General features: G+C 36.4%; 1 protein-coding gene across 1 annotated transcript in view; it reads left to right on the top strand.

Annotated features, from left to right (window-relative positions):
- Nucleotides 1–27,228, top strand: part of Hcn1 (hyperpolarization activated cyclic nucleotide gated potassium channel 1) — a 342,629-nt gene that overhangs the window by 260,745 nt on the left and 54,656 nt on the right. The window contains exon 5 of the mRNA XM_038323575.1: nucleotides 20,956–21,102. Coding sequence (XP_038179503.1) covers nucleotides 20,956–21,102 — 147 coding nt within the window. The remainder of the gene's footprint in view (nucleotides 1–20,955; nucleotides 21,103–27,228) is intronic.

Here is a 27,228-nt window from a genome sequence, read left to right as displayed (position 1 = left end):
TCTACATCTAAATTGGCAGGCCACAGGAGGAGAGCTGATAGTAGTGGACCTGGCTTGAACACCGGAAACCTCAAAGCCCACCCAGTGACACTCTTTCTCAAAAAAGCCTCCCCCAACACACATTCCAAGGCCACTCACTCTGTGGGCCTGTGGAGACCGTTTTTGCTCAAACCACCACGCATAATATTTCTTCTATTGTTTTGAAGGCAGGATGTTCTTGACCTTAGAAAAATAATGGTTAGCCAGTGCTTACCTAAATTACGTCTGACACATAAATTTTTCTTAGGATCCTTATTAAAGGGCAGAAACATCACTGAGATTCATTGTTTTCAATAAAACAACAGAATCTCTTTCACTTGGTTTTTTTCCCCCCATAACTGGTAAACATTTTCTTTCTCCCTTTACAAATGAGGGTGATAAGAACACAAGTCCCCGTGGTTCCTTAATTAAGCCAGAAAATATCCATGAAGTTAAACTGCTTACTTTACCTCTTGAGACCTGAATTCAATAAATTCTAGTATGTTAAATTGGTTGTACTCCAAAATTTCCCGGGCCAAGAACATCTTAGACTGTGACTCTATACTTGTACAGGAAACCTGCAGTGTGCTCACCTTGTGCCAGTGTTTTTTCCTAAGTATTTCTTTTATTTTTTAGATTATAATTATATCATTTCCCCCTTCCTTTTTTCCTCCAAACCCTCTCGCACAACCCTCCTTGCTCTCTTTTAAATTCATAACCTCTTTTATTCATGACGTTTGATATTTACTTCTAAATATATAAATATAACATGCTCAGCTCATAGAAGCACACCGGTTGATTATCTAATACCAAATATTCAGCCTGAAAAACATACATGCAAGTATGTATGCATACTACTTGATGAAGAATGATATTTTGCATTCTCACTTGAATAAAAGGATGCTTTTTCTTGTTGTACATACTGGAATAAGTCAAGATTTGAATCAATCATCCTAACCAAAGAGAAAAATAATTCAGTCAATTGCAAATTTATACCAATGTATCTTAAAATGCGGTGTTTTTTATTTATAAAGCATATATACTTCCTCTCTTTCCTCAATGACAGTTTCTGCTCTAGTATTTGGTATTCCATGTTAAAATTCCCCACATGTATAGTGCTTGTACCTATAGTTGCAGAAATACATAAAATGGTAGCGATTTATCCTCATTAGGCCTTGTCAGTACATTGTAGTTTCTGCTATGAAGCACATGGCAACTTCTAACACTAGCACTAAGGCAAGAGTTTCATTTTCTGTTCTATTGATCCATCTACAAATTTCTTCTAGAAGTGTTTGAATTTTCTTACTACATTTTACAAATTTCTCTTCCAAGAATTTAATTTTAATTTACTTAGGTTCCTTATCTATCATAAAATATAAAGCCCTTGTAAATCACACAATAGAAACTGGTGTCTAGGGCTGCAACCGTTTGACAGGAGCCCTCAGTGGAGAAGGTGTGCCCACTCTTCTGCCCTGTAACTCAAGTTTGTCTAGTCAGATTGCTGGTACCCATTGGAAAGTGACCTAGAGGATGTTAATGATGTCAGTGGACAGAGATAGATATCAGACAATCAGAATTCTAGTTAAGAAAACAAGTTATAACAGCAAGTGGGATATGATATAGTCCTGTTTAGACTGCAGGTTCTGCAATCAAATAAAACAAACACTTCCCAATAGAATTACTAGCACAGATATAAAATATCAAATAATAACTTCAGCCTTATAAGTAGACACATCTAGTGAATAAAATCCTAGAAACATTATTATTTATAAGTCAGTGGGATCCAAGTAGTCATCAGGGAAAAATAATCTGTGCACTAAGTATCAAAATCTTCTATCTAGCAAATGTCTATTTATTGAATGTTTATTTGTGTAACATTTATCACAAGAGATTGGGAAAACAATGAGCAAATATGTATGGCATTGTTCCTTAGGGGGATTCTTGTCATTCAGTGGGTGAGAACCGGGGAATCAAAATCACTAGTAACAAGATTCAGAGGAAGCCGTACATCATGAAATCTTTTAATTATGAGTTAGTTAATAAAAGAAATGCAACAACATGATAAAACATTGTAATATTTTACATTGAATTTATTTATTTTCCATATACTGGGGAGAGAGTGTGGGGAGAGAGGAAATTATATTAAAAGACAGGACAGATGAGGAGAAAGAAGATATTTCACTGGGCCCCTACAGACAAAACATCAGTGTGAAAACAGTTGGCAAGACCCAAGGACGGTCAAGGAAAGTGTGACTGAATCCCAGAGCAAAGATGACCTGGGAAGTATAAAATTACACAGTCATAGGGAGAGAGACTTTGTAGACCTCAGTCATCCTGCTGTAGTTTAGCTTAAGCACGTAGAGAGTCTGCTAATAATATGGACTTGACAAGTGATGATAAAAGAATTTCCTGGGACATTTTTATCAAATGTCAGTAAACTGGATAAATACATTAGGGAGAAGTGGAAATGGCCTTTTGTTCCTTGGCATTGAGCAAATGGTCCAGCTTTGCTTTGTGAGCGTTTGTGCAGGTGTCACACAGGGAAGCAAACCATATGAAGAGACAAGACCGAAAACTTGGTGCAGATGGACTGTGTTAACCTGGATCAGAACTCGGGGGCTCTAATGCCAGGCAGTTCATTGTCAGTATATTTAAAACACAATGCCATTTGGGAAAAAGCTTCCAGGCAACAATCAGTGCAATCAGTTCAATTCCAGGTGTCGAATAAACTTTAAGGTGGACCTGTATAAAAATTCTTCTACAAAGTACATGTGACCATGGGGCTGGGTTCTATAGCTAAAAGACCTAGAATCTAGTATGGTCTCTGACTGATAGCATAGAGGTCAGCAGGCCATAAAGTACCTGTGACATCATCCCTCCAGATGAGTAATGGCCTGTGGAGTGAAGGGTCTGTCAAAATAACCACTCTGGGGAATTTGGATGACATCTGATTCTACAGACAGCAAAAAGGTCACCAGTCTGCTAACAAAATGCACTCTCAACTTTCTGCCTAGGATGTTGATATCTGACTTTTATCTCCTCCATTGAGAAGATGCCCTGTGTGATTAACATTCCTGATTCTCTTAGTGCTTCTCTGTGAGTGCAAGGACCTCTGTGCCCCCAACAACTGCACAAGCTCAAAGAAAACTGCAACATTAACAGGTGTAAATATTAAATAAAGAAACATATTATACAGCCCCTTCCAAGATATATGTAGTGGGGGAAAACCTATGCTGGGCAAATGCTAACTTAGGACAAGAAAAAGACCCAACTCAAGTGACCTAAAAGAATTTGTGACTTCTCAAACAACCTTTGTAGCTTAGGAGATATATGAGTGTATGGTTCTGCTCCAGAGGCCATCTGGGAACACAGTCTCCAAGCTGGTCCTTGAGCTGGGATGCTTTCCAATTTTTTGCTGTGTTTTATATTCATTTCGTGAGTTGGTGAAAACAAGCATTCTTGGGCCCCACTCCCAGAGTTTCTGCTTCATTAAGTTTGCATATCAATTATAGACTTTCATTTTCCACAAGATCCCGGGTACTACTAACCTGATTTCTGAATGTCTGAATGTCTGAGTCTGTACTATGGTCAGTTTTCACTTCAGCAGCATGGCAGTGGTAAGAGAACAGGACACATTCATCTCTGTTCAATCTCCGTTCGTGAGAACTTAGCCATGCTGCTACTGAAAGAGCAACCTGACAGCTCTGTGAGCAGCCAGCAGTTCTTTCCATAGGGAACAGGTAGAAAAAATATTAAAGTGAGAAACTAGTGTCCTCTGCCAGAGATACCACACTAAGAAACGGAGACAGGGAAATGGTTGCAGTTCCCTTGGCAATTCTTGCACTGTGTGGAAATCAGAACTCCCCGTGAGATCCCAAGCCTCTTGGATTTCATTCAGAAAGTGGAGAACCATTATTTCCTATGCCCCTACTCTATACAAAGATGAAAGACAGCAAATATGAGATGCACAGTGCAACAGAAAAATAAAGCCCAGGGCAGAGGTGAACACAGAACACGTTATCTAGGTACATCCTATGCACAACTTTCCTCTATTGGGAGCTGTAAAGTATCTATAAATTATTGGAGGATGTATTTTCTTTAACACAGATAGCACAGATACAAAAGTGTTATACAAACTGCAGGTACTAATCACTGCATTCCCCCTGACTTCTCAGTTATGATCTAACCTTGTGTTCTCAAGGCTTAAAACAGATTTTCCTTTCCATTCTCAGAGAAAGTTTGTGTAAAACTAAATTATAATCTCTGGACTATAAATACTTTCATAACTAACTTTTGTCAGTCAGAGTTGTTCTTGCTTAAGAACATGTACAATGAACTAAATAATTTTTTAAAAAACTGACTATATTGCTAGTCAAATTTTTAAAAAAGCAAATAAAGTGGTGGTAGCAAATAAATAATGTATCTATACACCACATTGACCTAAAATGCTTTCATTTTTATTTAAATATGCAATATTTTACTTAAATATTACATCATTAGATGATTATATAAAATATCCCAAACTCATTGTTTAAGCTTTGTCAAAATAGCATGCATTCAAAGATTATTCTAAGTTACTATTAGAGTTAATGAAAAAAAATATTTGAAGATTACTTAAACAACTCTGTATAAACCTCTGTTAAAATCCTTGGCATTGACATACTTAATAAAAATAACAGTTATATTCAGTGTTGTAGTTCTGTTAGTGATATTTAGAGAGGATCTAAGAAATAAATGAATTTTTTACATGTTCAGATTGCTAGTGTCAGTGCCTTCTTAGTCCAAGCTCTACTCCAGAAGATAAAAGCAAAACCGTAAAAGGCTGGTGCATAGAAAACAATGCGAAGATAGGGGAAAAGAAAAAAAAATGGATGTGGAGCCGGGCAGGTGGCGCATGCCTTTAATCCCAGCACTCGGGAGGCAGAGGCAGGCAGATCTCTGTGAGTTAGAGTTCAGTCTGGTCTACAAGAGCTAGTTCCAGGACAGGCACCAAAGCTACAGAGAAACCTTGTCTCGAAAAAAACCAAAACAACAACAACAACAACAAAACCAAAAACCAAAACCAAAACAAAACAAAAAGAAAAAAAGAAAAAATGGACTTCACAGACAAAAGACATATTTAAATGTGGTAAATAGAAAACTTCACCACTAAAAGTCACCGTTGTTGTGTCAAGATGCCTGGTAAAATAATGTTACAAAGTGTTCAAATGGCTTAGATAGGCTGTTGTTGAAGATTCCAGTCCTCTTCTATGTTTCTCTAGATTCTGATCAAGTGATAAAATGATTTACTAGAGTAAGAATCCCTCTTCTGGGGCAACAAGCATACTGTAGAGACAAGGTCGTCCTAGGGACAAAGAGTAAGAGCTTGTGGATCACAGAATCCCTGTACCCTTCAAAGGAGGTGACCATTCCTAACCAGCCCCAAGGAATTCATGCAGAATATGATTATTTTGCTACTTTCTTTTCTGGTTTATCCAAAGGTTTTATTGTTTAATTTCATTGCCACTTAATTCCTGCAGATATTTTTGCACAAAGTTTTTAAGAACTTAACAAAGAAATGTCGTTGACAGCGGAAAGGCACTGTAAGAAGATGGGATACAGCCCAGAGGCACGGCATTTTCCAGCTTGCCCTGGATTTCCTTCCAAGCATTAGGGAAAAAGAATATGGTAAATGTTATTTGAAAATTAGAAGTACTAAAGATTTGAGGGAAATTGACAGTAGTTTTGATTATATTTGAAATATGTTAAGTTTGCATGTGTGTGAGGTCCATGTGTATGTTCACACATATGTGCAGCTGTGCTTACCCCTATATGCTTAAATGAAAGCAACTGTCTTCTTCTAGGACCCCCCACATTATTTATTGTGAAACAGGATCCACGTTCATCTCTTCCCTGGCTTCCATGTTAGGGTGACAGACACACATTGCAGTGCCCAGTTTTAAGTGTGAGTGATTGGAATCTGAACTCAGGTTAAGTACTGAGTCATCTCTCCAACTCCAGGATATTTGCTTTTTAAAGGAAGGGTGAAAGGTTAAACCCTGATTCCCTGGCAGTTTTCCTTGTTGGAACTACTTGTTCCTAGTGAGGGTGATTCATTATTCTTGCTTATAATACAAATATGTTGGTGAAACACACATATTATATAAACCCAGTAAATAATGCATTAATTCCAGCTTTTTATAAGAAATTCAGATGACTTGGTTGTAAACTTCAAGAAATTAATGAAATATGTATGTAATTACCAGAAAAAATCATTTGTATTAGCATTCTGAAAAATCTTGGCACAAAACAACACATCATCACCTCTTCAATATTATAAAATCATTTAACTTTCAGCCCTATTTTACCTACCATCTAAAATCTAAACCTACATGATGCTAAGGAATCATGAATTTAAAACCCAGTGTTTTGAAAAGCAGTGTATAAGCAGTTCAGTAGACTAACATCTTTCCATTTGAAATACTAAGTTACCTATCTGATAATTAGTGCTGCCCAGACCACTCTAACACAAATGTGGTTTTAGCTTAAAAGTTTAAGATTTTAAACTTAAAATTTTTAAAGTTTAAGCTTAAAGCTTTCAGATTAAGTTTTTTTTTTTTTAATCCCAGGAATTCTAAGAAAAGGGACAATGTTTCTGTTTAGACATTTTCATGATTGTCTTCTCAAGTCAAAATTTAGAAATAAAGTGCCTGAGATGAAGAAATATCAAATCATATTCCACCCATATAACTAACAACGCGAGTGACGTTGATGTTAAAAAGTCCTGTACTCCAGGCCATCGTGCTTGGGAAAATGGCCAATGAGTTTCATCTTCAGAAGTCTTTGAGAATCAGATGACTTTTGCTGTTATCTCACAATAAAAGCACAATCTAGCATCCTCACTGGCAAGGTGAAATTTTTATCCCAATATTTGCCAATGGTGCAGACAATTTTGATACCAAAACAGTCAAATATTTGATGAGTAGGAAAATCTGATTCTTCCATAGTCAATCACTACATTGTGTAATCTGGAGTATTGGATAATCGAGAACATTAGAAGGTTAGAGTGGCTAAACCATAAGCAATGCTTACCTTGAAAACTTCAGCTTTGCCAATGTTACGTAGATGCTTTCAGCTGTATGTTTTTACTTAAAAATTTTAAATATATTGGTTATTTTGACTTAAAATAGCAAAGCAGAGGATTCACTTTGCCTTCTTTTTGGCTGCATTTGCTATAATAGAGGAATCATTGAGGTATCTGTTGTATTATAGCCATCCGTCAGACCTTCACATGTAATTTTCATTTTCTTGAACCGAAAGCATTTGCATTTACATGGAGGTTTCAAAGTACTTATAGTTCATAGAACTTTAAACTAAGACTCCCCCAAGCAAAATCCTAAAAGAGGTAATTTACAAAATTTAAAATGTGGAGAGTTTGGAATATAAATGGATTATAAATTTTACTTTTCGGGCCACAAAGCATTTTCTTCTATTTTAGAGAATAGTTAAAATAATTAATTCCATGTAGCTTCTACAGAAAGTTTTAATGGATTTCTTAGGAGTATAATTTCTCCTCTCTCACTAACCAAAGAGCCTGGAAATTTACTTGGATTTATAAAAGAAATAGAAGAATCTTGTATATAGTGATATTAAAATTTTGGCAAAAATATTCAGTACTCTTTTATTTATATTTTCTGGAAACGGCCAGTGTGGCTTTAAATGGATAAATATGAATGGTGTTTATAAAGTGTGTTCTAGAATTAAAACCTAATTGGAGATTTTGAAATAATATACTCATGCTTTAAATTGAAATATTAAATTATTTCATGGAATTAGTGTTAAGTTATAATTACTTCAAAGGAGGAACAGTGGCAGTAAGACACACCAAAGTTATCAGAACATAGTCACAGCAACAAATTGATAGAAGATTTAAATGTAATTGGTCAATTAGTTATATTTTTAGGATATTATTAGCATACCTGTTTTCTAGACTCTGTTGTTATAGTTGAAAGTGGATACTCTTTGACTCTGAGCTAATGGCATTGATAACTCTGTCTCCATTTCTCAATAAAAGCATGGTAACCTGTGAAATTGATTTGATCCATGTCCAACAAAAGAATGAGTTATTTTTACCTGATAGCAGGAGGACCTTGTTTGACTTACCTTCTATGTTTTTATTAGATATTAGATTTGAGGACATCTAGAAATTTTCAGAAAAACACTGCTATTTTTTTTTTTTTTTTTTTTGGTTTTTCGAGACAGGGTTTCTCTGCAGCTTTTTTAGAGCCTGTCCTGGAGCTAGCTCTTGTAGACCAGGCTGGCCTCGAACTCACAGAGATCCGCCTGCCTCTGCCTCCCGAGTGCTGGGATTAAAGGCGTGCGCCAACGCCGCCCGGCTCAAAGCATCAGATTTTACAGGACATATACTTTATTAAAACACTTCAATAGAAAATGCTCTCACTTCCGTAAATACTACTATTACTGTTGTCATTGAGATCCTTACATGAGTTAAGGTTAAGACGTCAAATGAGGAAAGTTGCTTTGTTCCCTGGAACAACCTTATGACTTTCTAGCAACTCCAGTGGAGGAAAACGCTGTGATTCAGGATGATTCACGACAGCTGTGGAAAGCAACTATGTCCATAGCACATTCAGACACTGCAGGATCCCTGGAAAAGGAAACAGCATTTAATAGTGTTCTAGCTTCAAATGGAATGAGGAAACTAATCTTACTTCATACAAGCAGCAGGCTAGCTTACTCTCTTAGTGCCAAGAAACCTCAATATAAAAATATGCATAAAAGATTTGCCTATGATGCGTTACCACTGTTAGTCAGCTCTGCATCACCACAATAAATTCCTGAGACTTTTTATCATATCTATAGATAAAGTTATTTGGTTCATGACTATTCTGCTGTTAGAAGTTCTGAGACACGATCTCTCAGATCCTCTGCCTTTAGGCCTGTGGAGAGTTAGCACATAGCTTCCACGTGTGTAGTAGAGAAAAAGGTAACAATCAGTGACCCGCTGGCTAAAAAGCAAAGAGAGCCCAGTGGCCCACTACACATTTGTGGAGTAAGTCTAAAATGGCTAAAAATCTCCTGCCAGGCCCCACTTCTTCAGGGTATCCCACTTCCCAATGCCAGTCTTCAATCGTGGTGTTTGTGGGAGCATTCAATATCTATATTATAATAGCTGCAATATATCCTATGTATATATTTATATGGGATACAGAAAACTTTATGAGGCATTTGTGAGAATCAAGAAATGTAACTGTACAAATGTAACATTACATAAATGCACATATAAATTTGGTTATAAAAGTTTATAGTTTATTAATATTTGTATCAATTTTCAAAACTTTAATCAAGCCAACCTCTTTGATTTCTTTACTGTGGTTTCAACTAATCTAAATATAAGACAAAACAATCCCTATCACCAGGCAGTGGTGGCACATGCCTTTAATGCCAAGACTGTGGAGGCAGAGGCAGGCAGATCTCTGTGAGTTTGATGCCAGCCTGGTCTACAAGAGCTAGTGCCCCAAAGCTACAGAGAAACCCTGTCTCAAAAAAAAAAAAAAAAAAAAAAAAAGAAAAGAAAAGAAAAGAAAAGAAAAACAAAAATAAAATAAAACAAAACAAACCTTACCATAGGTTCACTTTAAGAAAATAAAAGAGTGCTTCTTCTGTGTATATGAGTGACCACGGGAAGTGAAAGTGTACCACATGGAAACCATGATGCCATTAAAAAAGACGGAGGAAAACCATGGAGGTTTTTCAGTATGGATGGATTCATGAGTAGATGCCTGGGTAACTATCTCTTACCCCACATTGGGAGAAGTGTGTCTCTCCCAGTAAGGGCTGGAGAATGTGTTCTGATACCGCCTGGCTCCAAATCCAGCCTCAGTCTCAGATGGCATCTGCTGCTGCAGAGCAAGACATTTTCTCAGTTTTCTCTTCCTGGCCATAGTGGCTCTTTATCCAGGAGCGTCAGAATTACTGTCCTGGTTTACAAATTATTGCAGTTAAGAGAAATATTACCTGTCACAAGTCCTGGGAAATACCAAAGGATCATCAACAATACCAGATAATCGGCTGGGCATGATGATATAGGAAAAGACTTTCCATTAAGAACTCAGAGAACTGGCTTTCTCCCTGACCTTTACTAACTAGATGTCAAACCTGCGGAAATGAATTCTCCACCCTGGGCTTCTTCTGCTCATCTGTGAAATGAGAGGATTGGGAACAATTATCTCTTGGTGCCCTCCAGCTCTCAATGTCTCTTTTGTACTAAATATATGTTAATCTCTCTGACATGATCCAAAAGACACTTAAAGTGTCTTCTGGGTCATCTTTATGCACATAATTCATTAATGCGTAGTACTGGCTAGGGACACAGTACAAAGAGAACACTTTTCTTAGAATAACCTGACCATTTTTATTCTATGTAAATGACATTAATTACTTGTGCCAAGAATCATTTCTTAAACAAATATCTTTTATATCACCCTCTTGGGTAATTTTATTTCCACCAACTTTGCAACATTTTGGAGCCACACCGTAGTTGGCTGTGCCATTATGTACACTTGGTAACACCCAAGCACACAGGCACCCGATATTTCAATCACAAAGTCAGAAATAATTAAACTAAAATTCCCCCTGAGTCATGGGAGTAGGTGTCAACATGTAGTTACAAGAAGTGTTTGCATATTTTTGCCTCTTAAAATATGTTATTTTAATTGGCTTTACCAAGAATTAACCACTGTGCTAGAGATTCATTTTTGCAAGCCCTCCCATTACCAAGGCTGCAAAGAATAGGTTGCAGGTGATTCTGTGCAAAACAGGTCCCAGAGTGATTGGAAAGTTACAGGAAAAATCAAGACGAGAACATAAAGAGAACAGACTCAAAGGAGCTAAAGAAATGCCTGAGGCAAAGGGCAAGAGACAGGAGTGTAAAATCAGGACACTATATATTTAGGAGCATAAGGGATGAGAAATTATCCTGAAACTTTAGGAAATCATTTGAAAATTGAGGATAATCCAGAAACACCTACTAGAACTTGTATAAATAATGTTGCTTCCAATGACTGTAATAATGAATCTTCTATGACATTTTGAATTATGTTCAATATGCCCCATTTAATCTACCATGAGAGCAATGGCAGACAGGAAGGTCTTAACTGATAGAAATGCCTGCAGCATTGCAGACCCCTCTGACTGTGACATCCACGGAACACAAAGTGATAACTTCATTTTTTTAACTTAAAAAGTAAAATGAATTTATAAGCAATATTATCTCTTGACTGTTGAGCTTGGAACATTCCATATGCATCCTTGCTCTGCCCCTGAAGTAAGTTGTTTGTAATTCAAGTGATCATGACCCAGGAAATTCATTTAGAAACACTATATAGCACATCATATTTTACTCTTCAATGAAATGTCCGCACCTTGTCATACCGATTTATGAGATGAAGGAACAGAAGATGAGGAGAGTCAAGTTGCTATATTAAGGCATGAAATAAGAAAAAGAGACAGATGTGAAATTTGAACTATCATATTTTTCTCTGAAGAGCAAGATTTGCCTCTCTTCACATCTTAACGGGAGCCTTGGATAATGGTTATTCTCATTCCCTAGATACACATTGGTTCCTCAAAATTTGCCAGTAGAAAAGTGTTCCCAGGTCATTTTTTAAATGACCAATTTGTTCATAGCACTAACAATTAGCAGAATGACAAAGTTTCAGCTGTGTTGGTGAAAAGTCAGGAAATTAAGGTACTGGCAAATGAGAAAGTGCATAACTCTCCTGAGATCTTAATTCTGGGCAGGATATCTTCTATCTCTCACCTTTTATCGTTCCTTTCACTCTTCTCCTTAAGCCATGACTGGCCACTTTCACTTTCTACAATTTTGCAAAGGCTGCAACTTCACAAAGCACAAATGCACTTTGAATTTCTTAATACTATAAATGCTAAGTCTTCTGTGCATAAGGACTGCAGTCCCTTGCCTGTCGCATACTCCAGTGTATCTCCCAGCCACAGTCCCAACTCCTGGGCAACTACTAGGTTAGACACGTAGTTTAATTATTTTCTGGTCCAAGGTAGGATTTGATATTTTTTCCTTGTCTGTCCCATTTTTTTTCTCATAAGCCAGGCTTCTGGATACATTACTCTTTTTCTCAAGCTGAGCAGAATATTGAAATCACCTAGAAATCTTTAAGAAATGATGTCAGTAGTTGTTGGCTTTCATTTTCTACATCACCATTATGCAACTGTTAATACACAGAAATATGAACAATATTTGAGAGTCTTGGAGACACAGTGGAATTGCTTTTGCCTTAATCATTGAATTTACTCTAGGTATTTCTCAGGATCTACATGAAGACACTAATAAAACCACATATTCTGTGATTCTTGTAGTAGTCAGAAGGCCAAGAGCTTTCTGAAAGCTTCAAGTCATTACATGAACATTGTCATTACTATTATTATTGTTCAACACCACATTCAAAATTTATAGGTTTGCAAAATTCCCATAATGCACATCTCTGCCCACACAGAGTATAACCTGATAGCTGTATATAGTATTCTTTTCCTTTGGTTTTCTATTTGAGATTTGCTTCTTTTCTTCATTATTAGTTCAATGGATGTAAGATAACTAAACATCTCATAAACATATGTATTTATAGAAAGTTAATAAAATAAATAACAATAGGAATTTAGGTCACTAAGTGACCATTCTTGCTGCAGTCCACATTTTTTCCTTCTTCTTCCCGATCGTATGTGCACAGCACAGATCTGATCCCTACTATATTTGTGTATTTTGCTTAACCAAGAGTACCATTCCACAAGTCACAGAAAATTGGGTAGCCTTTTCTGCCGCCAACAAACTCCAGAGCCTTATGAAGTTGTATGGCTTCCACTTTTGTGTTTTCACGGAATTCCTGAGCATGCAAACATTGTGTCTCTATGCATATAAGTGTTCTGGTGATTTTTTTTTTTGCTCTTTTTATTCTGTTTGTTTATTTTGTCCTATTACAGTTTGCTTCATTTTAATATTAATTACTAGATGCCTGTCTGTTTGTAAGGAGAGACAGAAATGGTATAGATTTGGATGGATGGGGAGAGTCAGGAAGATTTTGGGGGAAGTTTTGAGAAAAGATAATATAATCAGAATCTATTGTGTATTTACAAAAATCTATTTCCATTAAAATAAACAAAAAAGAATGTCCATAGAAATAAATGAAAAGAGTAAAATTTCAAATGTCTATAGAATGTCAGTGGCATTTGAAAGATGTGTGTGTGTGTATTTTATAGATAGTTCATGCATGATTACATTTTTAGAGTTTTTCCATTTTTTTAGACAGTATAGTGCTAGATCAACCACAACTGTTAAAACAAGATAACACACATTGCTACCTCTTGTAAGCTAAGAAAATAAAAAAGAATGAAAAGAAGACACATCTGTAATTATAGTAAATACTAAACTGATCAAGAGAAATAATTATAAAACCAATCAAGAAATATCTATGTAGATTTTATTTACAAACTCGTCTGTATTCATATGTATTTCTGCTTATTTGTTTTATTTTCTAACCTACCTGTGATGATGTTAGCATAGACTCGGTGTTTTTGAAGCATTCGAAATTACCATGGGCTGGAACGCAATGTCTTGAGACAGCATCTTGTCCTATAGCCCAGGCTAGCCTGAGCTGAAAATCTTTGAATTTAATGTATATGCCACAAGCCACACACAACTAGAATGTGATTTTAAGGATAAAAAACCTAAAATTATCTAATGAAAATTATTAAATTAAAAGTAAATTTATGGTAGCTTGCTAATCCCATGCTTATTATTCCTTTTCAGTGATTTCTTAAAAATAATTCTAATTTGCTAACACTAAAGAAGTATTTGTTATTAAGTAGTTGTTTCACTTAAAGAAATTTTTCTGTTTGAAGAGGAAAGCTACTGAATTTTAAAAGTTCAATATATATTGAATATATAGTGTATATATGTTAAAAAATTGCTTTCACTATTAGGCACTTTCTTCTCATTGTTAAGTCCACTAACTTCTTGTTCTTACTTATTTTAGTTATTTAATTGTTGATACAATGTTATTGATGATTTTCCCTACTCTAAACCTTCCATTTTCAAACAAAACGCTACAATATTAATTACCAATAAAAATTCTGCACATCATGGGAATAGTTTCCAAGGATTATTTTAAAATCTGTATATTTTAATATACAAAAGAATGCTTTTACAGTGGATATCTGAACACAGAGCCAGCTTCTGCAAATCATAGGGACATGCCGACTGGAAGAGACCACTCTTGGAAAGAACACCAGACTTTCACCTTGTAATAGATGCTGTTGTAATGTTTCTAGTTTTATAAGGAATGTGGATGCCTATTATTTATCAACAAGGCCGATGTCTTCAAGCCTGAGAGACTCACTCTGAGGAGTAGGGTCCCAAAAGCCAGTAAGAGTCAGCAACAGCCCCTGCTCTCACCATTAATAGTCCCATAAGAGGATCAAGCTATATGCAGTGTTTAGGCCAGTCCCATGCAGACTTCCTGCTTGTCTGATGAGTATCTGTGAGACCTAGGAGCCCATTTAGTTGATTCTGTAGATTTTTTTTTTTTTTTTTTTTTTTTTTTTTTTTTTTTTTTTTTTTTTTTGGTTTTTCGAGACAGGGTTTCTCTGAAGCTTTTTTAGAGCCTGTCCTGGAACTAGCTCTTGTAGACCAGGCTGGCCTCGAACTCACAGAGATCCGCCTGCCTCTGCCTCCCGAGTGCTGGGATTAAAGGCGTGCGCCACCACCGCCCGGCTGATTCTGTAGATTTTTTTGTGGTGTTCTTGACCTCTCTGGTTCCTACAATCCTTTCCTCTTCTTCTGCAGGATTCCCCCAAGCAATGCCTAATGTTTGATTGCTGGTCTACATGTTTCCATCAGTTGCTGGATAAAACCTATGTGATGACAGTTGGGTTAGACACTTATCAATGACTATAGCAGATATTATATATGTATATATAATTATCATTATAGCAGATATTATTATATATTAGGCATCATTGCATTGACAATATGCTTGTAGTTAGAAAATTAGTCATGAGTTTCATGGAAAAATAAGTGGATTTAACTAAAATGATGATAAGGAAGACGTAGATGAATAGTTATCAAACCTTTGAGCAATTTTGATATCCTAAGAACTGAAATGAAGAAATATGCAATTCAAAAGCTTGGTGTGTTATAGGATGTAACATTCTGCATGTGAAAAGAACATGTGGTTAGAGATATTAGCGTATTGGTAGAGCATTTTCCTATAATTTTTAAGGCCCTGGGTTCAATTCTAAGCATTACCATTTTTTTTTTAAAATAGTATTTTTGAAAATCATCTGAAAACAGGAAAAATGTAATTTTTTTCTTGTAATGCTGAATGTCTTGTATTTACCATGCCCCTTATTTCCTGAAGTGATCATTTTAGTTCTATTTTATGATTTGAGCATGCAGGAACAGGGTTACACATTAACGCTGACATTTTCACTTCCCAGTGCCACCCACTTTCAAACCATCACAGCTTGTTCTGCATTTGTCTTGCATTCAGAATTGCATGTAAAAGACAAGGTCAATAAAAACTCCCCGAGGCTAAACCTAGATATAAAATCTACATTTTCATAAACGTCCAAATTTCAGGAATGTAGTGGCACTTTAGAATCATTTTAAAATTCCATATGTTAGAGTACTTTAGGTTAATATAAAAGAAGATATATGTAAGATTAAAAATTGTTTCTAGAAATATTAGGAAACAATTTAGAATGTATGGAACAAACAAGAGGATATAAAAGAAACAGAAGGAAAAACAGGATGGTCAAAATGAATCACATAAAAGTAGTATGCAAAATAAATGATAAATCAAGGGTAGCATAGATGGCTAAATTCAGAGGCTAGACATCCAACTTAAGCTATTCAATTTAGGATGCCATAAATATATCACCAGTCAAGACTGAGATATGAAATAGCTTGTAGGTTCCTCAAAAAAGTTAAAAGTGGAGCTTCTACAATCTGGGGAGATGGTTAAGATTGGAGAAGTACTTGGCTGAACTGAAGGATCTACCTCATGGCTTGTTGGTCAACAACTCTAGCCAAATCAAGTCAGGGAGTAAAAGACTTTGTCTGAAAAACAAAAAATTGAGAGCTATTGAGAAAGATATCCAAAAGTGGCTGCTGATTTTCACATTTATTCATGCACATGTCTATGCATAGTTGCATGCACAGGCAAACACCTTCCCACACAAATTGAGCTTGCCTATGTTCCAGATATGGACTTCTTGGTATATACCTCAATGCGTCATAGGCAGTTTCAGGTAGAATAACTTGCATTTCCATGTTTATCTTGACACTATTCCCAATAGTTAAGCTAAGAAACAGCCCAGATGGTCTTCAATACATGAATGGGCAAATAAAATGTGATATATTCACAGTGGGGTTATACTCATCTGTAAAGAAGATTGAAATTATACCATTTGCAAGAAGATGGATTGAGGGCTGGAGAGATGGCTCAGAGGTTAAGAACACTGACTGCTCTTCTGGAGGTCCTGAGTTCAAGTCCCAGCAACCACATGGTGACTCACAGCCATCTGTAATGAGATCTGGTGCCCTCTTCTGGCCGGCAAGCATACAGACAAAACATTGTATACATAATAAATAAAATCTTTAAAAAAAAGAAAAGAAAATGGATTGAACGGAACATAATCGTATTAACTGAAATAGTGACTCTTTAAAAAAAACCCAAGTATCACATTTAATATCATTTAGAAGCTAGTTAAAAGAGAAAGAGCATGGAAGGAAAAGGGAGGACTCTATTTATTGGCAATAAACCTATAAATAATGCCTGATTTAATTCATATAAGAAATAGAAGCAAACAGTGATGACTGTAAAACAGTTTTAGGTGTAAAACAGCTCTAAACACAGAAGAAGACATATGGGATTGAGGATGCACTACCACGGTTAATAATAAGGGCTCTTGCTATCTGACACTGAGTAAGTTTCAAAAATGATATATTGGTACAACTGACACAAACATCATTCGTCTTTTAGTTTTGAAATTTGTAAACCATTGTAAAGCTTTGTACATTCGGTTGATTTCATGCTCCAGACACCACTAGCTTTCTTCTTCAAAGAGTGATTTTTGTTGGCCATCCAGCATGCCAGTGATACTTCCATGTATTTTGACAAACTTTGTAATGTGTGGGGGAAACGGGGGAAACAAGCAGAGTGATCTCTCTGTTCCTTTAAGTGTTATATTGTATCAAATATGGATGCATAATTTCTAAACTCATGTCCATTGCCTTCCACTACATTTTTTTCTGCTATCTAATTATTGACTACCTTCCCTTAAACTCTGGATTTTGTTACTTGTGGTTTTTTTTTTTTAAATCCTCCTCTCAAACTTATAAAGTTATTATCCATATCTTTAACTTGAACCACTTCCCTATCTCGGCTGCTTTTAAAATGCCATTTCTGCTCGTTGCCAGCTTTCTCCTCAGTTGACACATCATCCCTTGGTCCCTTAGTCACCAATGACGTGTGTTATTTCCTTCTCCGAGTGCCTGACCTACATATAAACATGGCCATGCGCCATCAGCCACATAAACTTAGCTTTCCAAAGACTGAGTTTATTTTTTCCTTGCTCGCACTCAGATATGCTTCTTCGTGTCCTAAGATAACCTGGTACTTGACAGAGAGAAGGGACTCGGAAATGTAGTGTTTGTTAGACTTCAAACTGCTGTGTCCTAAATGTAAATATCTGCTTCAGAAGATCTGGGCAGAGGCTACAGATACATGTTTCTAATATGTTTCTAATTGCTAGTGGTGTTTGATGATGTTTTAGCTACTAATGCAGGACTATGGAGATATATCATTGGGTAACAGCTTCTACCCTACAAGCGTGAAGACCGAAGTTTGAATTCCTAGCTCTGGTATAATAATCCAGGCATGTGCTATGACTCCAACCTTAAGGGAGATAGGTAGATAAACATGCACCTGCGTGCATGTGTGTGTGTGTGTGTGTGTGGTTTGTGTTTGTGTGTGTGTGTGTGTGTGTGTGTGTGTGTGAGAGAGAGAGAGAGAAAGAGAGAGAGAGAGAGAGAGAGAGAGTACATGAACAGTCTGTTTTCCAGATAAATCATTTCACAATTGTTAGATAAATAATTGCTAGGCAATATTTTTAAAATAAGCAATATGCACAAAAAAATCAAACAACTCAGTATGAGTGAGCTACAATGAGTACCTGTATAATGTTAGATGAATAAAATAATAAGAAATCATTCAACTGAATACCAGCTTAAGTTAATAATCTGAAGTACAGGAAAAAAAACTGACTTTTGAGAAGAAATGTAACTATATTCAACATGACATTTTTCCATAAATAAAGACAGATTCTAATATAGCTACCTACCTAAATAATCTTGCATAAGTGTCTCATAGAGAAGTCACTGAGACTATTGTGCCTCAGTGGCATGGAGGATGACGCAGAATGAATCCAGATCTTTGAAGGAAGCTACCAGACCTTTTTTCTTTCCACTATTTTACTCTTTTGCTCTTTGGAGGTCTGACACCCAAATAAATCACAAACAGAGTCATATTCTTTTATTATAAATGCCCAATCTTAGCTTGGCTTGTTACTAGCCAGCTTTTCTTAACCTAAATTATCCCAACCAGCTTTTGCCTCTGGGCTTATATCTTTCGCTATTTCTGTAGCTTTTCTTTACTTCTTTCTCTGTGGTTTGCTGTGTAGCTAGGTGACCAGCTCCTGTTGTCCCCCTCTCCTTGTTCTATCTTGCTCCTTCTTCTTCCCTCCTCCCAGATTTTTCTCCTGTTTATTCTCTCTGCCTATCAGCCCCACTTATCCTTTCTCCTGCCTCACTATTAGCTATTTAGCTCTTTATTAGACCATCAGGTGTTTTAGATAGGCAAAGAATCACAGCCTCACAGAGTTAAAAAATTGCACTATAAAAGAATGCCACACATCTTTGCATCATTTAAACGAATGTTCCAGGGCATAAACAAATGTAACACCCCTTAAAATCATATTCTACAACACCAGAGCGTATAAATGTTTGAATTTTCTAGGAAAAGTAATGACTGTTTTCCTCAACTATTGCTCAGTTATAACAATGGCAGTGAAGAACTGACACCTAAGATCAAAATCTTATGTCATGTTGCTTCAGCAGGGTCTCTAGGCCTCAAACACTTCAAACAGGCTTCTTTTTTAAAAAAAAAAATGAAGAATAGTATAGTTATTTAATAAAAAAAATGTGACAAAGTGGTGTGTCAGTTAAGGGTAGTAGTTTTTAAAAATGAATCTCTGGATAAACTATAAAAGGATTTTCTTTTATATATAGGAAAGTCTTGAAAAACTGCGGTGACTGATGCTTAACTTTCTCAGTTAGTGACACATGCCATCCCTCACCAATTGCTGTGTCCATAACTATGTACATGGACTAAAAAGACACGGACCTTCTAGTCAGGACTCCATTAACAGAAAAAGAAAGAAGATTTATCATTTGTGTTTTATCAATGTAAGAATCATTTCAGTAGCATTATCTATCTAAAAACTAATTTTTTATCATATATTGATTCCATCATCATTACAATAAAATTAGTTCACTGCTTTGGAGCCATATATGGTGGAACCTGCCATTTATCTGAGCACTTGAGGGACAGATGTGTGTTCAAAAGAAGGCTGGCCAGATCCAGTCAGTAAAGCCTCGACCCTGTCTCAATAGACAGAGGTGGAGATAGAGATAGAGATAGAGAGATAGGGATGGAGAGATAGAGATGAAAATAGATAAATAGACAGGCACCCACAGACAGATAGATATAGATAGCAGATAGAGATAGAGGGAGATACAGATATGGATTGATATACATGGATGACAGATAGATTGATAGATAGATTACAGACAGAGAGATGATAAATATAGATAGATGTAGAAATAGAAAGATAGGAAAATATATATACAAAGATATAATTCTCAGAGTATAGTAATTTTTGAATATTGTGTTAGGAATACCTAGAGAATACCTCCTGAAGTTTAATGTATATAATACACAGAGAGTAACTATCTTTAAAGATATGGCTATGATACCTGTAATTCTCCTGATCCAACTGTTTCTCGGACAAATATCTGTGTTCCTATGTGCCTGATTGATGAGTTGAGTAGTTATCTTACCAAGATTTTGTATGTGCTTCTGCAAATGTAAAAGACACTTCAGTGAAGACATTACTGGGATTACATCAATCATCAGGCTTTCCCAAAGCCACACCCTACCTAGGTTTTATTTAAAAAAATACAAATTAATTAACTAGACGAAATTAAATTTTCAGTTAAACTCTGCTTATAAAAATTCTATAGAACTAGTCTCCTGATTTTTTTCCTCAGGCTGTCGTCTTTGTCACTTAAGAATCTATGGTCTTCAAAGAGCTGTCAAGTTCTTTGCCTCTAGATTCAAGTTTTAACAAGGTTCAGATCTTAGTCGGAACTTTAAGATGCAAACCCTTTGTGCTCGAAAAAATTACGAATTCCTTTTTCAAATGAAGAGTCGAGAGAACCTTGAGTTCTTCCAGCACTCATCTAGTAAAGCATAGAGCCCATCCTGCCACTTTTTATTCTGGCCCCATCATTTCTGTTTCAGAGCTACAGTTCGGAATTCTCCCGAGCTCCTCTCCTGCCTTTTTCCAGCATCTCATTCTTTTCAGGATATGGGCAACTACATAAAATGCTTTATGCTCTATGACACCCATAAGTACATTAGACCTTGGTGCTCTAGTTTCTGCTCCTACAAGGAATTCCTCTGTTTGTTACAGAGTATTCCAGTGTTATTGAATACAATGCAGCAACATATAGGTTGATTTCTAACATACCTAACAGTATTTTCTATTTTTTTCCTTTCTTTCTAGTATAAGCAAGTGGAACAATACATGTCATTCCATAAGTTACCAGCTGACATGCGCCAGAAGATACATGACTACTATGAACACCGATACCAAGGCAAGATCTTCGATGAGGAGAATATTCTCAGTGAACTTAATGATCCTCTGAGAGAGGTAAGAATTACTGTTCTTGATCTGCGTGACACATTATTATCATTTATTTCTATCCTTTCTAGGGAGTCTTTTGGTCTCTGTTGTAACTTATTCAAAAGCATAATCAAAACTACATGTGAATACATCAGTTGTTGCCTTTATTCATCTTTTAGTTTCTTCCCTAAGAGAATTCCAATTACTTGAAAAGAAATCTCAGAGAACCATTCCTTTCTGGCTCTTATTCCATTTAATGTATTTTTGGCTCTCAAAAGTACATTTTGCAGCTTCATTGTCCCTATATTCCCAATATTCCATGTTTTTATGCTGACCAGCCCTGTTCACTTATTTAGGTTTTAATGTTTTACAGTTTATCTTCACATTTTTTTCCTTGCATTTTTCTTTGCTCATCCTTGGCACCTTATTCAGGAGATACTAGCTTGCTTCCAGTAAATCAACTCTTGGTGTTGCATTAAGATATGCTGACTACCAAAAGGCTGTCTTTACCATGGACCCTCTTCTCATCATTTCCCCAATCCCTCCCCTCTGCTACCAGTCACTTCACTCCTAAACCAAAGTGGATGCTCTTGGTTCCTTCATCTAGCAGTGTTTGCTCACGACTTCTTTTATTACCAAAACTCTTATAGATTTTTTTTGCATAATGGTTACACTGTGGTTGGATCACCAAGTATTTACCACAACGTGTAGCCCTTGAAAGTTATCAAAGCCCTACTGATAATGAATCCTTCTCCGTCTCTGCCTTGTTGAGAGTGCTTTGCAATATTGCTAAAAAGACAGAAACCCTGACTCCCCTGCTGGGCCTCTTTATACAGAAGCCTTAACTGAAGCTTTGGGGTTTCATTCCCCGCCTCTGAACTTGTTTTCTTTCATTTATTTTATCACACATTTTTAGCCTAGGCCTTTAAATTCAAATTCCTTTCATAAATTTCATTTTCTTAAAAGCTTTATGATCTCCCCTGGCACCCTGAAAGTTATGTAATGAAGTCATTATCTTCCGTCAGTAAAACACTCAACTCTTGAAATCTTTCTGAAATTTTTAGTTATTCTTTCAGGTCACTTGGAATGTAAAATTTAAGTTCTTATTTTAGATCTTCTTCATTTCAACGTGTGCTCTGCACATCCTATCTCTGATCTACATTCATAGTACATCTCACATGCGTGCCTCACTCTCTTCTTCACGCCACCACCTGACGTTGTCACTTTTTAGTTTCCTCTAGGCTTGAGTCACAGACTGACTAATTTTTTATGTACATGGGCTATCATTTCTCTGCCCAGAAAAAAAAAATTGGTTGTTAGGTTATGAATTGAATCTTTCTGCACTCCAATGCCAGCTCCCTTGACAGTTTTCATTTCTGCTTTCACCTTGCAAAATGATCTGCAACAAAGGTGGACATCTTGCTGTCTTGCAACAACAATTATAATAATGTCTTACTCTACATAGTGTATTTTCCAGAAATGACTTTTACCTTTTGACAGTCTCGTTCATGCAATACTTTATCACTTCCGTCTTTCATACAAGGCTAAGTCTAGTACTTCTTTCCCATGAACCCAAGAGCACTTAGTTTTTAACCTTTGTGAACTACTTTCCTATTGCTTTGCACTTTTTATCCACCTTTGCCTTGAAATTTCTTTAACCATAAGGATGCTTTGGTCTATATTTTAGTTTTTTTCCTTTCTTAAAATTCTTCACACATTTAACAAAAAATTTACAACATAAATATTTTCATTTCTACTTTTCTCTTTTAAAGCAATCTTGACGCTGCAGTTGTTACATCCTCTAAAATTTATTTGTATTGTGAAAATCTATAAAATGTGTGAAAGGAACCTAAAAATAAAAATATCAGCTATTATATTGTTATAACTTGTTTTTCGCACTTTTTAATAGAGTTAGAATGTATAATTCTTTAGAATATAACTCAAATGAATTTTGTATTTTTACTTTTTAAGAAAAAGCGCTTTATTTATTTTGTTTCTTAAACTGTCAGTTTTCATTGTTTGCTGGACAACTTTCCTTTTACTTCTTTTCAAATCCAAATTTCAATACAATCGAGTTGGTTTAGGTTTTCAAGGGTCTGGAGAAGTTCAGAAATGACCCAGACCAGGTCACAGGAGAGAAACAAAGACTCTCCAAGAAACAGTGACAGAGCAAAGAGAAAGTTAAAAGGGGGAATGTACCTTGTCTTGAAAAAAATAAAAGGGGGAAGGGAAGGTACAACTCAGGCTTTACTGCACAAAGGTTAGAGAAAGTTAGGGTCACAGCCTAAGAGTTCATGAAACAGTGCAAAAAGCTAACAGAACAGGTATAACAGGTACTTTAAGAAATATTGCCAAATGTGTCATAATCCACTGTGAGGAGAACGGAGAAAAAAAAAAACCACAATGTGTTGTAAAATGATGAGATTTTCTGTATGGCTTGCTCTGTCTGCTCCCCTCTCTCATCACGTCTTGGTTTATATTCAACACCAGTGGGAAAGAACCCATATTCATTTTTATCTATCACCGCTGACTTCCCACTTTGGTTCTTCTTGCAATCAATTTACCACCGGGTTGTCAGCTTTCTTTCAAATCTGTTGAAATGCCATAGTCTTAGGCTCTTGCCATCTCTTGGCTCAACTTTGAAGTGCAGTAATAGCTTTCTCTTGGACTTTCCATTGACAGCTTAAACGTAGCTTGTAATCGACCGCCATGTTGATTACTGGTTGATGTGACACCGGATGGATGGTGTCACACTTTCCTGAGAACTTGAACATGAACTGCATCCCCAGAAGGAAGTACAGCCTCCTTAGCGTGTCACAGGAGACCACGACAGTGTTTCTCAACCATCCTAATAGCTTGACCCTTAAACGCAGTTCCTCTAGCTGTGGTGACCCCCAACCATAAAATTATTTCATTGCTCCTTCATAGCTGCAATTTTGCTATTGTTGAAAAATTATAAGTAAATATGTGATATGTAGGCTTTCTGGAATGGTACCCCCAGAGGGATTGTGACCCATAGATTGAAAACCACTGTTTTATGGGCCATTTTCATCTTTGTATATTTATGCTGATTTTTCACCTTTAAGAAATTGTGGATGATTTCTACTTTAAAATTTCGAATTACCTTTTCCTTTTTTTCATGCTGTTTGCTCCTCAATCTTTTCTATTCATCTTAGTTTTGCTTCATTTGGTCACTCTTATCAGACGTTCCATTCTCCATAAATTTTATCATGCCAACTTTGTCTTATATAGAGATTACCATTTGTGATTTTATTGTCTTTTTCATTACTGAAAGCCTTTTGAGAATAGAATCTGTGTCATAACTACATAATTATACTTGTATCTCTAATTATCAGTATTACCAAAAACTCATGTTTTGGGTATGTTTAATTGAATGGATAATCTTTATCATAATCATGAGTGCAAACCAGATTCAGAATGATGGGCACTTAATAAAGTTAGGGCTCCTAAAAATGGAAATATTTGCCTTCAATATAAAATGAAAATGTTTTGTTTCTCTGACATTAGGATAATACATAAATCTCTTGTAATGAGTATTAGAAGGATAAGTGGAAAAGAAATAATGTGGAGAAACAATAACTGTCCTAGTTAGTCTGACATGTCAATTTGACAGATTAGGGTCATCTGAGAGAAAAACTTCCATTGAGGAATTGTCTAGATCAGATAAGCCCTTGGGCATGACTGTTGGCAGTTGTCTTAATTGTCAAATGATAAAAGTTGTCCCAGTCCACTGTGGGCAGTCACATCCCCACGAGAGTACTCCTTAGCACGAGCCTGGGAGTGAGCCAACAAGCAAAATTTCTTCTTCAGGTTCCTGCATGACTCCCTGAATGGTGGACTGTGACTTGAAAGTAGAAACCAAAGAAACCCTTCTGTCTCCATGGCACTTGTGTTCAGAGTACTTTATCACAGCTGCAGAAACAAAAGGAGAACAATAAGTCATTAATAAGTCATTATTAAAATAAAATTTGAGTCTAAAAGAATGTCCAAACGTGTTCAATCATAGCAGAAATTAGGTGACTTATCTTTGCTATATGTTAGAGACTACTTGCTGAAACAAATAATTGGCTCTGCATATTGGTCAAGTCTCAATATTAAAATGTTAATGTATCAAGACCCTGGGCACTTCATTCAGGTTAGGTCCTGTGTAATCATTCTCCATTGCATATGCTGCTTGCCCATTGCTTGCATTGCTTTCTCTTAATGCTTCCTTGTGTGTTGTCTCTTCTGTCACACAATGAGCTTTAGAAAAAGGGTCTTGTCTTTCTTCATCTCCGCTCCATTCCCAATCCTACACATATTAACTAATTATTAGATAAATAAGTTAAGGGTAGATAAATATAGATGACACAGCTGGCAGCTCATCTCAAAGAATCCTCTGTTGTCAATGTAGCTGGAGATTTTTGTCTATAAAACAGTGGCAATGGGAGGAGTGAGAACAGCAGTTCTTGGCATGGCGAGCTTCATTCTTGCAGCTTAGTATCTTTTTTCTCATTTGACTCTGGCCAAGATAAGTTTCCATACTGTTTGCAAAAGTGTACTGTCATCTTTGTATTTATTTGTAGTATGTACAGTGTGTGCCAAGTAGTTCTTCTTCATATGCATCTATTTTATAAGCTAACTTTCTATGGGCTATGGGTTAGTTGTTTAACAAGGAGTTAAGGAATAGGGGTAGGGAGTGACTGTCAGTGGGGCAAATTATGCAAAGTATTTGAGTATTCTCTCTGCTCACTATAACCCAGTAGCATTCATGGAATATATGATAGATATTATATCACTCCTATACCAAATTCAGATGATGGCAACTGATCATTTGAGTGTTGATTCTGTCACAACAGTATCATGTTTGTGGATGTGATTACTATCCTTATTAAAGAAGTCCAATACACTTCTTGTTCTTTCTCTCATATAGGCATGTGCTTAAAAGATGTCTGTGTATCAGCAAGAGTACCTACCGTAACCAAACACAAACTGCTAGTACTTTAATCTTAGATTTTCCACATTTCAGGGCTTTGTAAATAAATGGATACTGTCTTTGAGACAGGCAGTCTGTAATGCTTCTGTCCACAGCTGCCCATAAGAACTGCTGTAATCACGTGCAAAGCTGCACAGAAAATACTCAATGAACCATCGAGCAATTGCTGCTGATTGGCCCATCCAAATGCAGGTAGTGACACATCCAGGACATGAAGTTTCATAGAGGAAGAGGTTCTTGTCAGTTCAGCATTGGTTAAACCTCAGAACATGAACACAGAGCTCTACTAAAATCTTCCCTGTTTTAGGAAGTGAAGTGGTTACAAATTAATCTTAAAAGCATGGACGGGCTCTGTGGGAGCCTTCTCAGCTTGGTTGATCACCTTCCTGGACCTGGGGGGAGTTGGGAGGACCTTGGACTTAGCATAGAGTGGGGAACCCTGATGGCTCCTTGGCCTTGAGAGGGAGGGAGGGGAGGTATGGGTGGAGGGAAGGGGAGGGAAGGGGGAGGAGGAGCGGAGGGAGGGGGTAGGAGGAGGGAAGGAGATGGAAATTTTTAAATATAAAAAAAAATAAACCATGAGGAAAAAAAAAAAGCTCCCTTCTTTTCACTTTGAGCTAACATAGTATGGTTCAAAATAAAGGAACACGTACAATTTTCTAAGGAAAATTCTTTAAGATGATACCCAGAAAATTCCTATCTCAAATCAGGAAAGTAATATTGTGATGCATTTACCCTTTCTCCTGCTTATAAGCTGGATGCTTTTTGGCTGTCTCTAGTCAGAACTATATGCTTGTTGATTTAGAGTTCTGTGACCCTTAGGCACTCCACGCCCTCCCAGATGTCTATACATGTGCCAGCTTTCTTTGTTTTATTTAGCCCTGACCCTTTAGTGACATTTGTAAGTATATGTGCACTGTGCTCTTCCCTTTCTGTAAGAAATAGTGAATGACACAAGCTTCTGAAAGGCAGACTAGGACCACGATCGACAGTGTAATATCACACCACTAATCAGCACTAACTAAATGGGTGGTTTCAAGCTACTTCATAATTAATTTGTCATTCCTTTCTTCATTTTAAATGCAAAATTTGATAATATTAATTACCCCATAGTGTGCTGTTGGAACTAAGAGGGTAAAATACGTAATATCAGGAAA

Source organism: Arvicola amphibius, chromosome 3 (assembly GCF_903992535.2).
Source record: "Arvicola amphibius chromosome 3, mArvAmp1.2, whole genome shotgun sequence".
NCBI lineage: Eukaryota > Metazoa > Chordata > Mammalia > Rodentia > Cricetidae > Arvicola > Arvicola amphibius.
This window is presented reverse-complemented; position numbering and strand designations above follow the sequence as displayed.